Genomic DNA, 17870 nt, shown 5'->3' with positions numbered 1-17870 from the left:
GCTGTAGGCAAAGGATAGCGTGGATATTACTTCACACAGGCGACAATGACCAGGGACAGGTCATCATTTAAATCTGGATTTTTAATTTACAAATCTTAGAGAATTTTGAGATAACGTAAGTACACAACTGCATAAAAATTCATAACACTGAATAATCTATGAATAAAGCCATCGGGCTGAAGTACCATCAGATCAAAAACTCCGCCTAATTAAGCCTGTCATTAAACAAAAAAAGAAACAATTTCTGAAAACCTTGTGAAATTTTGCAGCACTGCACTTTCTCGACATTACATTTTCAACTCTAACATCTTAGAATATAAGAAAGCTCTTGATTTCCTAGGAAGGTTCTGCATACCCCTCTAGATATGACTTGGGTTCCAAAAGTAAGTTCATGATTTTCATTGCACACTCCATCTACCAATACTCTTCATACAGAGATCTTATCTATGTTAAAACGCGTCTGAAAGCACAAATGTTGAGCTTTGGCGCCATATGGGAAACAGGTTTGAATCTGGCCTGCACAGTGTTTTCAGATCGGATCTTGGAATGTTGCTGAACGTTTTACGCTAAAATCTATGTTTGAGTTTTTGTTATACTCGGGGCTTACAACAGTTAAAAAGTCAAGCAAGTATAATAGGGAAACGGTTTTTTTCCAGAGAAGTCTGTCAGACTTTTCCTGTGCTGGTTTAAATCATGAATGCCCTCCCTGTCCTTTTTACCTCAACTGGGCGTAGAAACGGCGCGGTAAAATTGGAGCTTTGGCTGACCGTATGGCGGAGTCTGGAGTCTGAGAGAAAACGTAATGTTGAGGGCAGGCTTACAGTGAAAGGATATATTGATATTGTTTCAGAGCGAATGCGTCACCACCTGTTCATTACCTCATTTTAAGCATCACACACACAAACACTTCAGCAAGAAACGCCTAGTTGCATAATAGAAGCCGGGAGCGAGAACAAAGCTGAATTCAGCCTCCAAAAGCAGCTAAATACAAAGGGGAAAGGAACAGCCCGCTCTCTGGTCCCTGCCAAGCTAAAAACTTTCATCTTCTAATTGAGCATAATTCGCTACTTTCTGCCGAATTCCTCCACTTTTGCTGCATTATTAACTATTGGTGGTAATGCAGAGGATATTTTTATATATATTTTTTGAATGTACCATTGATAAGTTTAAAATATCTCTTTGCATTTGTGTTGGTTTCATATGGTTTGAAAATGTTTTACAGCTATTTAAGTAATCAATTTTTTCTTTTTAAGAAATTAAAAAACCAAATCCAGTCATGTGGAGTGCAACCAACTCGCTTCCTCATGTAAAACATGTAAGCGTATACATCTTAATCATTATATTCAAAAACACATTTTAAATATATTTTTTAAGGTAAAAAGTATTTAATATGAAAGATTATTAACTGTTAATTCATAAACATTACAGTTTTGGGGGAGTCGCGATCAATGATGTTTTACCGTACTTGAGATAAACCTGACATATAATGGTTAGATTATTAAATGTTGATTTGATTTATTAGACTTCTATTGACCTTGATACATATGTTGCTCATACCATTTTTTATTTTGTGAAAGGTTGTAATAAAAATACAAAAACTAAGGGGTTTTTTCTAACAATTCTTCATTATGAGATATGTGGAGATCACCAGAAAAACTTTAAAATATTTTAAAAACTGACATCCGCATATTTTTAAATAAATGAATATATAGGACAAAAATGAGAATGATATCACTTAACCCATATAATACCTGGAGAAAGTGGTATTACAGGAGCGCATATAGGTGACCCAGTGGACTTGATGTCCTACCATGCGTAAAAAACAAAGGCAGATGGCGACAGGCTAAGCTAGATTAAGAGTGATTTCACATCTGGCAGGACACACATTATCCGCTCTGAAAGCTTGTCCCTGGGTGGGGTGAGTGTGGAAAGCTTCAGGCGTGTGTGTAAATGTGTGTGTGCGCTATTCCAATAAGGAAGAACGGCGTGAACGAGATGCCTGTGGAGCAGGATGGACGATCAAATTCAACAACAGCTCACAAGTAACATTTCCAGATCCTGGGATCGCCTGACATTAACAGGAAGCAGCGCTTGGCTCAACTTGCTCAATAGAGCTTCAAACGGGCGAACCTCTCTGAAGAGCTGCTTCAGGTGTGGTACTTTGAGCTCAAACTCAGCGTGAAATGAAGCAGACGAAGAGGTTGGTGCAAAGTTCAAAGACAAATTATTACTGCACTTAAGTGTATTTCTGCCATTTCGACCATTTTCAAGCTGAACGCAAACGTCTTTCACGTTATCGCTCATACTCGTCGCTGACTAAATTCTATGCGCAAACATATTAACCATTTTTGGCTTTAATGCGTCCACATCACTCAGTCTGAACTGCTAAATTGTACTGAAAATGGGCGAAATGATGGAAACGAACCCTTTTGATTTTAAATTTCAGGGGATTTATTTTTTACCATGTACAGATTCAAGACTAAGTCGCTAAAAGGTGTTTAATTGATTAGAGTCTCCTGGGTCTGAATTTGGGAGAAAACCATGACATTAATCTCATAATTCATTCAATTTCTTGATTGGTTATTTTCAGGCATCAGCAGCCAATGAGATTACTGCTCAACGTTCAAATACTTGGATGTTGCTGGCTATAGCAGCTGCAGCACACTTTAAAACCTCCTCCATCCCCAGCTCCACCTGTCTAGATCTGATAGGTTCTAATTCAATCTAAAATGAATTACACCACCGCTTTTTTTTTTTTGTATTTGTTTTTGCATTAGCAGCCAATGATCTTGTCTGCTCAACATTCAAATACTTGATCCCATACTTGCTATAACAGCTGCAGCACGCTTTAGAAACCCTGCTTCTTCCCTCTCAGCTCCACCTGTATAGATCTTCTCGTAGGATGACTTTATATACGCTTATATGCGTTTTATTTTTCTCTTTACTCTTTAACAGCAGCATTTGCATTTCATACCTGCTTTTTTCAAGCGCATAAAAGGTTATTTATTGTGGAAAAGCGTTTTTGATTTTTAAAATGTTCTCTAAGAAAGAAATGTTATCTTTTCAGTACTTTTTAAGTACTGGCTCTTTCTGTAGCATCACTGCAAAACAAACTCTTTGATTTTAAGAGCTTAACACATATAAAAAGAACACTACTTACATTCATTTGCTAAATCCTTCATTAAATAACGTTATCGAATAATGAAAAGTCACTTCCTCTCTGTTACATCAGTCTGCATTGCTTTGAGCGATGCATTGCTCTAAAAGTTGGTCAAGATAGCATTTATACCAAGCGAAACAGTGACTGTTTAAGATAGAAGTGGTCATGAAACATCCTGTTCATTCTATCACTTTACAATCATTACCATTCAGATCAAATAACGCCATCTTGCTTAAACCACTCAACTACCAAACGCTGCTCGCACTCTCTAGGTAGCTCTGAATCATCTCTTTTCATAGCTTGTTGTTTTTGTTCGTGAGCTTGATCTAAAAAAACTTGATTGATGTCTCACAGGCGGTTCCGCGTAGAATCTGGAAATTAGCGTGACGCTTAAGTTAACAGCGAAACCCTACGAAAACGAACTGTGGTTTTATCCCTGCAGAAACATGGACTGAATACATCCAGAAACATTACATCATCTTCTCTCTAGAGCTGTCCTTTAACGTTTATCACGGGACCACGAGAGCCCGCTTTTGTCATCCATTGTCTTAATACACGTGTCTTAATAAAATCAATACGTCTTCTTTCCTGGCTTCATTTACACAAAGAACTATTTTCAGAGTCTGAGAATGATAATACAAGAATGAATATTAAAAAAAAAGGTGTCTATATTCCATGGAGCCAATCAAAACTCCTTAGCAAACCGATCAATAATGTTCCTCATTTGAACGAGTCTTACGTTGATATTCAGTGAGTCTATTTTTAGATGACAAATGCATTTTATTTCCATATCAGCAAGGTGTATTAGCTTCGTGACGGACGTGTTAACTTTTCATGTCGCGTGCAAGACACATTTCTAATTTTGCTTAAAAAGCAGTAAATGAAACGTCGAGGAGGTCTTAAGCTTTAAATGCGATTAGCCGTTTCCAGAGAAGGCAAAGACATAATCAAAGATTTGCAGAAGTGCTGAAATTTCCCCAAATCCTGACCTGAAATACATTTGAGCTTCTGCACCACCGCTGACATATCTGGACTGGCCAGCTTAGTAAGAAGTGAGAGGGGAAAAAAAAAACATAAACTTTGTGCAGAAAACTGCCTGCAAGTAAGAGGACTTCTACAGACTCGGGCTACTCAAGAGCTGATCTCTGCTGTGACTATCAAGCTAGTAACAGAAAGCAATTATTGCAGGAGGACAAAAGCTGGCATTTTTGGGATGCAAAAATTGTTTTCTTGAGGTTTTGAAAGAAAATGCCTTTTAGGAATGACATCATTTGATTGACAGCAGGAGATTCTTGTTGAACTGATGCACGGCAGCTGCTCAAATGCTTAACATTACATTGCTTTTCCTCAGAAGCAACAGGAAATACTGGAGCATTTCAAATAGCTTTAATTATATATTTTTAATTTGTAATATGTACAGTACTAAATTACTAAGGATGATGGATTTTGATTAAATACAATATTAATATGTATTGTTCCATGAACAATGTATTGTTTAATGATAATGTTACTGCAATATATAGTTTTTTTACATTGTTTTAATTTAATAATGCTATATTTTATATACTTAACAGAGAATATTAATATGGGTTATAATCTGTTTGACAGTATTAAAATATTTACAACATTCACTGCAGGATCCTTCTTCATTTTGTCTAAATATTATTTTACATGTTTTATTTATATAATTATGTTCATACTAAAACATAACATGCACTATATTTGAAAAATAACAGTTAAGACATGCGTGTGCAATTTTTGTTTTTATTTTTCATGATGCAAACCTTTTTAAAAAGAACTTTCACAATTAATAATAATTACTATTAACGTAATTACTAATATGTATTAGTAAAAGCATAAAATAAAAAAAGGTCAAATTAAGACATGAAAACTATTATTATTATTATTATTGTTTTTTAAATGTTCAAAAAAGCTAACTTACATATTTTAATATATTATTAATAATGATTACTAATAATACTTTAATGGCCAATATGAATTAAAAAATGCATCGACACACACACACAAAAAAAGTCACCACCTATTAAAATTGTATTCCTATTAATACCATTGATAATCATTACTAATAACAAATGAATGTCTAATATGCATAAATAGCCCTTATACATAAAAAGATACAGCCATCTTTGCAACGGAGAGATTTAGGTGAGTTTCAGTGCATTCTGTTGGTGTCTACAGCAAAGAGCGACACAAAGGAAAATCAATTTGCGAACCTTCAGACGCGTTTTTAACTAGACAACTGCACGCTTGAGCGTTTGTCTGTCGGCAAACAACGCAAATCGTCAAGGCCCCTGAATGATTTACACAGAAAAGCAAACAGTCAGACAGTAAACGCAGGGCAGGAGCGTGTTCTGAATCGCCCCCTGCTGGTGTGAGCCAGAATCGGAGCGTACCTGTGAGCAGAGACACCCTGTGGAAGGAGCCGTCCAGCTTGCTCAGGAGGATGTGGACGAAGCTGTCTTTGGGAAGCTGCCCGGCGTCTTTCGTGCTCTGATCGTACACCACCACCTCCTGCCTGCGGCCCAGGTCCACCTTCAGACACACACACACACACACACAGATCAAACACAAAGCTGATATTAAGTCATTTTATGGTAGGAAACATAAAACAAATAGCTAAAATAATAAAACCTGAAATCACTTGTATAATCAGATATACTGCACAAGTAAATGTTCACGATTGTTCACGTAATATATCTGTGTACTGTGTATATTACGCATACATAAAAACACATAAAGTATATATATTTTTGATATACATATGCATATAATATTATGTATAAATGCATGTTAAATATATAAACATACTATTAAATATATATATATATATATATATATATATATATATATACACACACACACATTATGTAAAAACAAGACAAATTGCAATAATATTTATATATATATTTATTAGAAAACTAGACAACTTAATTCAATACTATTTACTTACTATTTATAATATTTACAATATTTACTGCAGCATAGATTGCTAAGGATTGTGAATATAGTACAACTATATATGTGTGCGTGTATATATATATATACACACACACACACACATATACACACATATATTTTTATATACACAAAATATTCTGTATTATATACTCTATGCAATATTTCCTTTTCACTAGATATAATACTTTGCAGTTATTTACTGCAGCATTGCTAACAATAGTTCAATATATTATTATTCTAATGTTATTTGATTATTACGTAATGTTTATATTCATAGAATATATTAATATTAATTTACTTATTATATTGATAAGGTTAAGCAACTGACAATATATTGTGTATTTTTCTTTTATATAATAAATAATAGTTGAACTTTAATATGCTTAAATGAACAATGATTTATTACCCATTTTGGCTATGCATGAGTAATTCTTATCCGGTACATCAATCGATTGCAGCTCTGATAATGATTATTATAGTTTATTTTAAGAAATGCATTCACTTTTTTTAATATGCGTAATATTTACGTCATGCTTTAGAATGTCAAACAAAGAAACGGGAGAAGAATCGAGAGCGAAGTGGGATCTTATATTCTTGCTCAAATCTTTTGCACGTAAAGTGGTGCATGCGAGGCTTTAAAGCGTGCATTGGTGCGTAAGACCTGAATCTGAATGCGTGTGTGTGTGTGTGTGTGCGGGCGCTGCACGCGAGCCCCGCTGTCTCAATGTTGTCAGGCAGTTTTTAATCACATGACCATCAGCCGGAGCCGCTGCAGAATGACTCACTACAATACTGGAGCACTACTGGAGAAAACACACAGAGACGAGAGGAGGGGAGGAGAAACCAGGCCAGCGACAGGGGATGAAGATGAGGAAAGATGGAGGGATGAGAAGAGGACAGTCACGCACAACGCAAAAACACACAACACCGGTGCGAGTGTAGCCACGACTGCAGTCAAAAAACAAAAGAAACAAACAAAAGAAACTATAAAATAAGCGAGTGTGAATTTATTTCCTCTGGGAAAACAAAAAAGACATTCTGAAGACGATCCAATTAAAACTGACAGGAACGAGGCCGTCGGGCTTCACAAAGTGGCCCGTAAGACTGAGAGGAACGGAAATCAAAGGCGCCGTTTATCAGAAATTGTGAAACAATCCGTTCAGGCATTCATTGGAGCGTTTGTGAGAAAAGCAGTGGTTAGTGAAGCACCAACAAACCCGAGCGAATGCTTTCATTTATCGGAGATTTGGAATCAAAAATGTGTTTACAGTGTTGTATTCTGATGAATGAGATTGAAAATAGATGAAAAAAAGTGTACTAATTAAAAATCATAGATTTCTAGAATGGCAATAAAATACTTCAAAATAATATTTTTTTAAATAGTAATTTCATGTAAAATATTAGTAAAAATAAATTATATATATATATATATATATATATATATATAAATAAATATATATATATATATATATATATATATAAATAAATATATATATATAAATAAATAAATATATATATATAAATATAAATAATTATATATAAATAAATAAATATATAAATATATATATATGAAGTGATTTGTGTCGTTATCATTACAGCTTTGGCATAAAATTATTAGTTAGCTGAAGTTGTCATTCTAGTTATCATTCTTGGTGCGATAAAAACATCAACTAACCATTACATAGCAATAAAAGGTCAGATCTTACTTTCAACCTGACCCTTATTCTAAACAGCACTGACCTGGTTTCAGGTCCACATCAACGGACTTCAGTCAAGTCTATCTGCAGCGTGTATGACGTTATCACGTTTCCTTTCATCCAAGTAAAGCTGAGCTTTGGACTCTAGTTATATGGATCGTTTCATTTAGAAGCGGCGCTTGCGCATGCAGGTGAATCTGAGAGTAAGAGCGGGCGAGAAGATGTGCGTGTGAGAAACCGAAAGTCTGTGTGCGTTACACCGGCTTGGCATCGCTCCTGAAAGGTGATGTCACGTGCCGGTCGGCCGCGGGTGGAAGATTACCATGTTTCCCCGCCAGCCCAACTCCGCCGACTGCGAAAGATAAATAATAGCACCTCGGCCCTGAGAAGGTTTACGCCCAGCGCTCTCCGTGTACCTTGAGCGATTACGCAAGTGAAGCTTTAGCGGTTAGATAAGGTATTAAACGGTGGTTATTGATTGACAAGGGATGGTGAGAAACTAGGCCCTGTCCGTGTCTACGCAGGCTCCGCCTTTTGTACAAGGTGTTCCGCCTTAATTGGATGAAGGCTAAATGTGGATGGGTGACATCATGCGCCTGTGGATTATGGGCTCTCGTGAAGGCCTGCTGAAGCCTGGGTCACACACAGGGTCAACACGAATGCTGCCGGATTCACGCCTGTGACTGAGTGCTCGACTACAACCAGTCAACGTCTGAATTATGCGTTATATTAGAAAATTGTATGGCGTACAGTTAAAGTACAGTAACTTTAAAAGGCTTTCCCCTTCCTTTCTTTTTAAAATCTAATTTAGCGTTAAAAAAAAAAAGATTTTACACGTCATTTTTACAATGGAAACGAAAGGTTGCACTTGAGTGCACTGCATTGTGGGATATTCACTGTAGTGTGCTGAATATATAAAATATATAGTGGCTTATATAATGTAAGATATTTTATTAGATTGTATTTATTAATTATTTTTAGACAGTAAATATATTGTACTGTATTTATTTTAGTTATTTTTAAATAATAAATATATATATATATATATATATATATATATATATATATATATATATATATATATAGTATAATATAAATTATTTTATTAATTGTAGAAATAAATATATAGTATACTGTAAGATGTATAACTAGTATTTTATTTATTTCAGACAAATATATAATGCACTATATGCATACAATTTATTATTCATTAATAATCCAAGTTTTTTTAAAACATATGCATATATTTTTGTATGCATATATTTGTATATATATATATATATATATATATATATATATATATATATAATTATTTTGATATATTTTATGCAATGATTATTTTAGACAATAAACACTTTTTTTAAAAATATATATAATGCACTACTACTTCAATTTTATTATACTATTATTTATTACTATCTATTAAATATAGCAATGTATTTATTTATTTCACACAACTTTTCACTCAGATAAGTTTGCAAGATTATATCTATCGAACTATAACATATACAGTTGTAATAAAATGCAACTATAATATTGTTGTAGATTATTAAATGCGTTCCATGCATGCAGAAGTGAACACAATGTGAAAAGCATACCGTACAACATTGCATGCTGAAGGGATATTAAAATAGTACGGTAATATGCTATTCCGAACATAGCCAGAGACACCTCGAAAATCCTGTCAGCAAAAGCTATGGGGTTGTAATTAGGTACCCACTTATTACTAAACCAAGCCACAGAGAGGTTCAGTAATAGTTAGGTGTCACCCGCAAAGATGAGCATGTCAAATAGCTACATTTTCCAAGAGCCACGGATGGTCCCAAGGTCACCCAACACGTTCAGATCGTTTACATGCTGCGACATCAGGGGATTTCAAAAATGGCACGTTCGATTTCTATTCGTGTCACCTGTGGGGCTTGGTGACGCATATATCCTGAGACCGTTTGGCCAGTGCCATTCACTTCTCGTCTGCCCCATTTGTTATAATTTAACTTGTTGACAAGTATGTCCTCTGTCCCTTCGCACGTTCAGTAGGCACACCAGGACATAGTCAACAACACAGGAGTCATTTTCACGTGAAAACGTGCAGAAAGCTACAGGAGAGAAGCTACCACTGAAGCCACTAGAGGAAGCTGCTAGCTTTCAGTGCGTTGCTACTCAAGTCAGGGTTAGTAAATACTCATAAATTATTCTTTTACAAACAAGAAATCCTGTAAAATCTATAATATCTATTATTACGAATGTCAATGTCGCAAAGTTAGTGTCGTTATCCAACTTCAGTTCTTTTTCAATGAAGTCATTGCAGTATTTCTGAAAATAAACCAATTTAAACCACAATTTTTTTTGATTCCTACAATTTTGCTGCCTTTTTCCATCGCGCTTGCATTAAGCAATCTGTAAATAAAGTAGTGACGAGTTAATTATAAAAATCCCATTGAAAAAGGAACCCATGCCAAAAATATCACAGAGGCTTAAACGTAGGCTCACTTGATTTAGTCGCTACCCGCAAGCTAGCAACTCCACAGACTACGCTAGCAACCACGTAGCAACGCCATTTTTGTATTTTATTGTATTTTTTCCACGTACAGGCGCCACTTGACGTTTCCTTGCCAAACGTACAACCCTGTTCGTTTCTAAACGCGAAATTTTAAAAAGGTGATGTTCTACAAAGAGCGCAGGATAAAGGCCCGAGAATAAGCTTCCGTCTTTGTTCAATCCTTACATCCTTAAGATCTGCCTATTCGGCTGTCTTTCGCTCTGGGCGACCGCGCAGCCATCTGTCAGTACGGGCTCAATGGAACATTCAGCGGCACAGATTACCATAAGCCAAGACTGTGCGCGGCTGCAGAGGAAGTCCTGCTCCCGTACCATTGCACTCCATCTAGTGCACTTAACACTGACCCATTTACAATGCAGGCCAGGCAATCGGTGCATATGGTGCCTTCCGCTGATGTAATCTGAAATGGGCCGAACGCAGAGCCATGGGGGACCTCTGCATTATCTCAGTGTGGATGTGTGCTGCTCATCCATTAATACCCTCTTTCACTTCCTTCCTTTATTCGCCCTCACAATGGACCACACTGGTGGCCTTTGGTTGCGGTGATGTCGTTACTTTCAGCTCACACATTGATGCCACAACTACAGCGATGGCAGCTGTCCAAAGCGGTGGGGGGAGGTTTTGTCTGGATCCTGCGCTAGTCGCGTAGTCGATTTGCACGTGCTCCGCTAGCGCTCTGCCAGTGGCCACACTAAAGATTATGATGTCATGCTCATCCAATAACAAAGAGTTTCCAGAATTCGCCCCATCCCACCCCCCAACCCCCCACTTACACCCAGATAGCTCCAGCTTTATCCAGGACTTGCATTAATCACGAGCGTTATCCTCTTTACTGAGGAGATAATAAAAGCCACACAGCCTCTAGCCTCAGCTATGGAAAAGAAACGGGAATGCAGCGAAAGAGTGACCCAAGAAAACAGTGACACTCTGTTAAGTTCAGATGGAACTGGTTTTGGCCGGCAGATCCGAATCAAGTGCCCTTTTTGGGGAAACAAACAAACAGCACACAAAGGCCCAGGACTGACATGCTTCAGGCAAGCATCGTATTACTGGACAAGCAGCATATTATTATTATCATCATGCTTTATAGTTCTGTATAAAGTAGTTATGTATGTATGAATTAGTTTTAGACAAACATTATTATCTAAGTTTGAAATGGGTTTAGAAGTCCATTACTTATGAACTCAAAAACAGTTAAAGTCTTACACATTGCAAAAATTAAGGAAATGACACTCAACTCACAGCTGCAGCTAAAAAAACAAATACAGAACCGGAAAAGCATGAAGTTAACTGCATGCATGACAGGCTAGTCACTCATTCATGAATCTGAAAATAAGGAACCAACGATCACAAAGGCAACCTATGTCTATGCCCTCAAACAAGGCCATTGTGTGATTTCATATGCGTGATTGAAGGAACAAATAAAAACAAAACATTTACGCTACATTTTCTTTGTTGGGGCAGTTGCTTTTCAGAAAGTGAGGTGCGCAATGAAGACGGATCGGTTTTTGACATTGACCTCATCAGCTGTGGCATGGAGTTTTACGTGACATCTGTCGGTGGTCGGATTTCCCTAAGAGTTCTGTCAGTTTCACAGAGTGCCTAAAAATATAAAGACTTGGCATACCAGGCGGGTGGGAAAAATGATGTCATATTCGATGTAGAAGTCATGGAAAACTCAAGTCTCAATTTCAGAGCCTCTGATAACCAATAAATCTATAGCGGTCCTCCAAATTTAGAAATGCTAGCTGCTAACAAGAGACCCTTGATCTAATCTGACCTTCTCAAACATTTCCTTCAACTTCATACTGACTACTATAACTAATTACGAACTCATTTTACATGCCGAAGTGTCAAATACTATACGTGCACATGAATTTGACTGCATATGTTGCACACTGGTGCCAAAACAGGGACTCTTTAATGGGTGTTCACAAGCAAACATTAGTTCATTATAATACTGTGCCATGACACGGTTGTGAAGTCCACACAAAACTATCAGCATTGTAAACCGAACCCTTCAAAGGCTCACAGCTGTCTGCGTAAAGACATCAGCCTCCTTTTTGATGCCACCAACAGTTCGCCAATTTCTCGATTACGTAAACTAGCCACACGCTCTCCCAAACACACACTAGATACCTTGACCTTTCCGTTGGGCTGGAGGAGCTCGGTAACTGACACCTTGTCCTGCTGAAGCCTCCTCTTGACCAGTTTGGAGCAGCAGACGTTGACAGCGCCGTGCACATGCGAGGCGTTGTACTCTGAGAAAGTCCGACTGTCGATGACCAGCAATCGCCCGGCTCCACGCTGCAGGAGGCCCGCTAGGCGCTTGATATCCATGGCGCTGCGACGGCCCTTCTCCCCCGCCATGAAGGTACCCAGAACTCCTCTCTGGACGAGGGTCGCGCGAAATGACAACCAATGCAGAGGCTGTGGATCAGTGATAATAAAATCACTGACGCGGGTCACAAAGAGACATCAAGGTGCACATGGTGTCTGGAAAAAAAAACCAAAGGCAACAGTTTTTTACCGTTTTATTTTATATAGCACTTCATCAACAATCAGACAAGGCGTAACTCGTTTTATTCTTTTTGTCATGTAGTTTTTATTCAAGTTTGCTTCCATCGTTTTGTTTGTTTTTGAACAATGTCCGAACAAAACTGAAGACCAAGAGTTTATGTAAAAAAATAAACCAAAACAAACAAAACTTCATAAACATCTTTGGACCTAAAACACACTCTACAGAATGACAAATGAAATTCTTCTAGATATGAAAACCTCATATCGTTCATTGTTGGGTAGCTAAATAACATTTCTAAAAAAACTTTGCCTAATCAATATCATGTGGTACAAGCCAAAAAAAGAAGACATAAATAGTAATATAAAAATAAATAAATCTGGAAAATCTGGTAAATCAATAATTTCACCTTTTTTGTCTAAATGAAGATTAGTTGGTTGGTTGTAAATGTCATGTGGTGTGACTGCCCCAAAAGTAATTATATTTATCAATTAGTAATACATGATTGTAATTTTTAGGTATTTTTGTGTCTTGAAAATGCTGACTTTTAAATTATTTGAAAGATTTTAACGATCATTTAATAATTAAAAACGTAATCATAATTTGAGCATCTTAAGCTTTGTCATAAACATTATTGGGTTGCAAAGATTAGTTGATCCTCCCCATCGAGTGCAGAAAAAATCTAAATACACTAAAGACTGATCTTGTCTGTTTTTGTGTTCTTCTCTTTCCTTTAAACTCACCCTGTTGTGACTTACACATAGCTAAATAAAAAGTAAAAAAACAAACCCAGAAAGAACCTTTGCAGAACAATTCTGGCAACTATAACATAAAATGGTAAGCTAAGTAGTTAACAGTGAATCGGACCCTTTCAAGTAAAGTCGTGTCAAAATCATCTTAACAAACCATTAGATGATGTTAGTATTAAGTATAATAAGTATTATTATTGCCACAGTAAATGCAAAAATACGCATGAAGCATTTACATGGCGCAAAGCGCTTGAAATTCACCGCCAAAGCATTCACATCTGCATTTGCATGTGTTTCTGGCCTTAAAGACACTAATGACAGAGGAAGCACCTGCGCTTGGGGAGCATGAAAGCAGCTGCAACCTGAGCAGCATCTGCTGCCACGCGAAAAACCTTCAATAAAGTCATCAAGTGTATCTCGTATATTGCCAGAGATTGTTTTCATGAGTAACGAACGGGTAATAATAAATAACAGTTACGTAAAACACCTAACCTGATTTAGAGGTGATTCTGTAAAAAAGTATATTCCAAAATGTAATTTTCAAAGATCAAATCAACATTTAAATCTAGCTAAATTAATAAAACGTTTAAGAAATATCCAAGAATATAGATATATAGATATAAGAATATAATAACTACATTATTATATTATTATGCATTCAATTACTGTTTTTCTATACTATACTATATTAGCCTATTACATTTTAGATACATTTACATATTAATTAGCAATTATTAAATAGATTTCCTCTGAAATTATCTAATGTTTCAGCTTGTGACTGAATAAAATACATAGTGATACAGTTCTGAATAAAATAAATCACAATGTTATCAAAATGTTTATAAAATGTTACATTTACTGTATTACATAAAAAGAGCTAAATGGGTATTTTTATCACATTTTTAGCAAAATAATTAAGTGATTAAAACTGGCAAGTTATTGTTTTTTATCAAAGATCGTTGGACTACGTTACACAAGAAAATACTATAACAATTTCAAAAATCAAAAATCCAAATTGCATGATATATCAACGTGTTACTACAAGAAATTTTGTTTTTCTACACCACCATTTTTCAATCCGGGCTCATACATATTTAACGGTTTTATGAATGGCAATACTTCTTCCAGCTCAGCAAATCTTGACCAGAAATATGCGATCCATTTCATACTGACCCGTTTTATGTTACAGCCAGACAGGATGTGACGTTAGGAAACTGAAGCGATACAGATTATGTAACAAGACTGGGAAAAAAAAACGTGCCATTTATAGCCTCAACCGCGAGGATCATATACAGTCTCTTCAATAATCCCATTACTGCAGAAGCACATTCAGTCTAAATATTCCGCTTGGCAAACTGAATGCAGTTTTATATATTCAGCGTACGTGCATCTGTGTTGGAGGAAGGCATGTGTGAAGGAGGGAGAGCGATTGTTTATGGCTGGATGAGTGGGGTGATGTTTTGATCGGGCCTGAAAGAGCAGGAACTGCTTGAGTATGCGGTGACCTTCTGAACGCTTCGATCTCCACCGCGCCTCGCTCCGTTACATTATGCAGAGCTGAAGACTAAACCAAGAGCCAATCGAGAATGAAGGAAATATCCGTATCCAGCTTCATATCTATGGGTTTGTCGGGCAGCTCATGGAGTACAGAGACGCTCTTGAGAGACGAGGAGATAACTACGGTTCGACAAAAACAGTTCAAATCTGCGCAAAGGAAGTTGGAATGAACTAACGCGTTTTTAATATCAGTCTTGCGTTTGTTAACACTGTTACGTAGGTTTAGGTTGGTTTTTGGTGTAGGGCATATTTCCGACGTTATAGAGCATTAGCTTTTAGTGACAGTCCTCAGATATACAGCAATACATACCTATATATATAAAAAAAAAAACGTATTGAACTTGTGTTTTAGCAAACACTCGTTGGACATTTCACCCGCTTTAAACTGCGCGGATGAAACGTGCAGTAAGGCACGTAAAAATGCTGTTTCACAAAAAGCGTTTGCAAAATAGAACACTAATAGAATTCAATTACAAAATCGTCTGTTCTGTGGAACACAAAAGAAGATATTTTGAACAATGTTTCAGCTGTTCAGTGAAAGTCGACGGGGGTCCAGGTTTGGAGTTATGATTTTATTCGTCATCGTTAAAGACTGAAAACACACAAATATCGAAGTAGATCATAGTAATATCAAATATACTCGCACAAAATTGTTCATGGGAGCTGTATTCCTCCGAAGTCTGCTCTCCGCCACGCTAGTCATTAAAAAAACATGGCGTTGGCTGGCTCCCTCCTCCTCTCTCTTACTAATGGAAGGGTTACTGCAGCAAAAGTGAAAGTGGAAAGAGGTAACCTTTCTCCTCCAACCGGACAAACACGTCACTCAAAGTCTGACAAAGTCGGTTGGTTTGGAATTGATGGCTTTATGTCGTGAGTTTCCTCAAGAGAACGTCAGTGAGCTAAGAAGACGCACGCCGAATGAAGACAATCAAGAATGTGGTTAAGGTTAAGCGGGTGATCAAGATAAGCTCTTCTCTAACTGCCAAGTGCCAGACTGTAAGCAAAGATTTGGACATGTGACTAGCTTTCATTTTATTTTATACTTTCAATTTAAATTACTGCAATAGATCAAAGTAGTTTAATGGTTTAAAAACAGTTTTTATTACGTATTTATCTCCTTTTTTCTTTATTAGTTTTAGGTTTCATTTCTTTTAACTGAGAAACACAAGTTGTTTTTTGGAACCAAAGTAAGGAAATAATGTGAACTATTCCTGGTTGTTTTAAATGATTCCCATACAGACGCTTAAGTAGAAGATTTAATAAATAAATCTATCCAATATTGAGTAAAAATAAAAATAGTTTTTGCTTGTTTTACACATTTATTTTTAATACATTAACAATATATATATATATATATATATATATATATATATATATTGAGGAAAATTATTTAAACTTTAATCCTGTTTTCGATTGCATATTTATATTTAGTTTATTTTTCAATTGCAATTTTTTTTTATTTTTAAATCAACAAAAATCAAATCTGAATAAAATTATTTTCAGCACACCTTTTCGATTTTTGTTAAATGTTTACTTACAAAAAACACCAAGATAGAAATATGAAAAAATAAAAACTGCAAATAAAATCCTGCCTTGCTAATGTTTTTATTTTAATCAACAACAACGACCGAGACAGCTGACCGCTCCAAACTTCCACACTTTTTCTTTGCATCTATCTCCCGTTCCCTCGGCTGCTGCATAGAGGGAGGGTGATGCTGCGACGCCGAGATATCTGCAGCGCCATGCACAAATCAGCAGGGAGAGACTGACACACACACACACACACACACGCACATAAACACTCGCACATTCTCCACAGAGCGCTTACGCAATACAAAACACAAAACAAGCCGAACGAGCGTTCCAGCAGCCCGCAAACGATACGATCTCCATTTCCCTTCACGCGCCCGCCGCGCTCCAAACAACGACAATCGTCCCCTCGGTTTCTCGATCAATCGGCCCCGATTTCACCTCGCGTCCTCCGAACCCAGAGACGGCAGCCTCACGCGACCAGCGGCGTCCCAACATGGACGCCTTTGTTTTGATGGCGTTCCCGGTCAACCCGCATCCCACCGCGCCACCACAGACCCCCCTCGCTCCTTACCATCCCTCGCTCTCTCTCCACGGGAAGGATGTTCAGCCGCGCCTCGGAGAAGAGAAACCCCTCTGTAAGCTCTCCTGCGTTCGGCCGGTCGATAGCGCGACAACACACCCTCCTCGGCGGCCGCGGACGAGATGGTGAAGCGGAGGCACGTCAGAGCATAACAGGGCTGACGCTGCATGTGTCTAATGGGCGTTCCTTCTGGCTTGACGACTCTAGTTGTGGGGTGGAGGGAGAGGAGGAGGGGGGCTGGCAGCGCAGTTCGACATCGAGAGAAGGTGTGTGCGGCTCGTCGCCGCTGGTCAGCTTTCGCACCTGTCCTGCCTTTTCCGAGACGTGGCGAGGTGCGGCGTGCTTCTTTTTCCTTGTTTCTCTCTCGGGTTGCATCAGCGTTGCATTCGGGCATCTATGTGGATACTGTACTTCCTCGAAAACACCGGCATGAACAGTGGTGCAAAGTGCTGATGTGGAGACGGACGGGGTGTTGCCATGGCAACTGAGCGGGAAAAACGGAAAGAGGAGGGAAAAAAAAAAAGAAAAAGAAAAAAA

General features: G+C 37.4%; 1 protein-coding gene across 1 annotated transcript in view; it reads right to left on the bottom strand.

Annotated features, from left to right (window-relative positions):
* LOC122330443 (dual specificity protein phosphatase 8-like) overlaps positions 1-17870 on the bottom strand; it is a 38844-nt gene that overhangs the window by 17596 nt on the left and 3378 nt on the right. The window contains 2 exon segments of the mRNA XM_043227462.1: positions 5575-5713; positions 12536-12892. Of these exon segments, the coding sequence (XP_043083397.1) occupies positions 5575-5713; positions 12536-12766 (370 nt within the window). The 5' untranslated portion in view covers positions 12767-12892.

The sequence above is a fragment of the Puntigrus tetrazona genome, chromosome 25 (assembly GCF_018831695.1).
Source record: "Puntigrus tetrazona isolate hp1 chromosome 25, ASM1883169v1, whole genome shotgun sequence".
Lineage (NCBI taxonomy): Eukaryota > Metazoa > Chordata > Actinopteri > Cypriniformes > Cyprinidae > Puntigrus > Puntigrus tetrazona.
The sequence above is the reverse complement of the archived record's forward strand: the minus strand, read 5'-3'. Positions and strand labels throughout refer to the sequence as shown.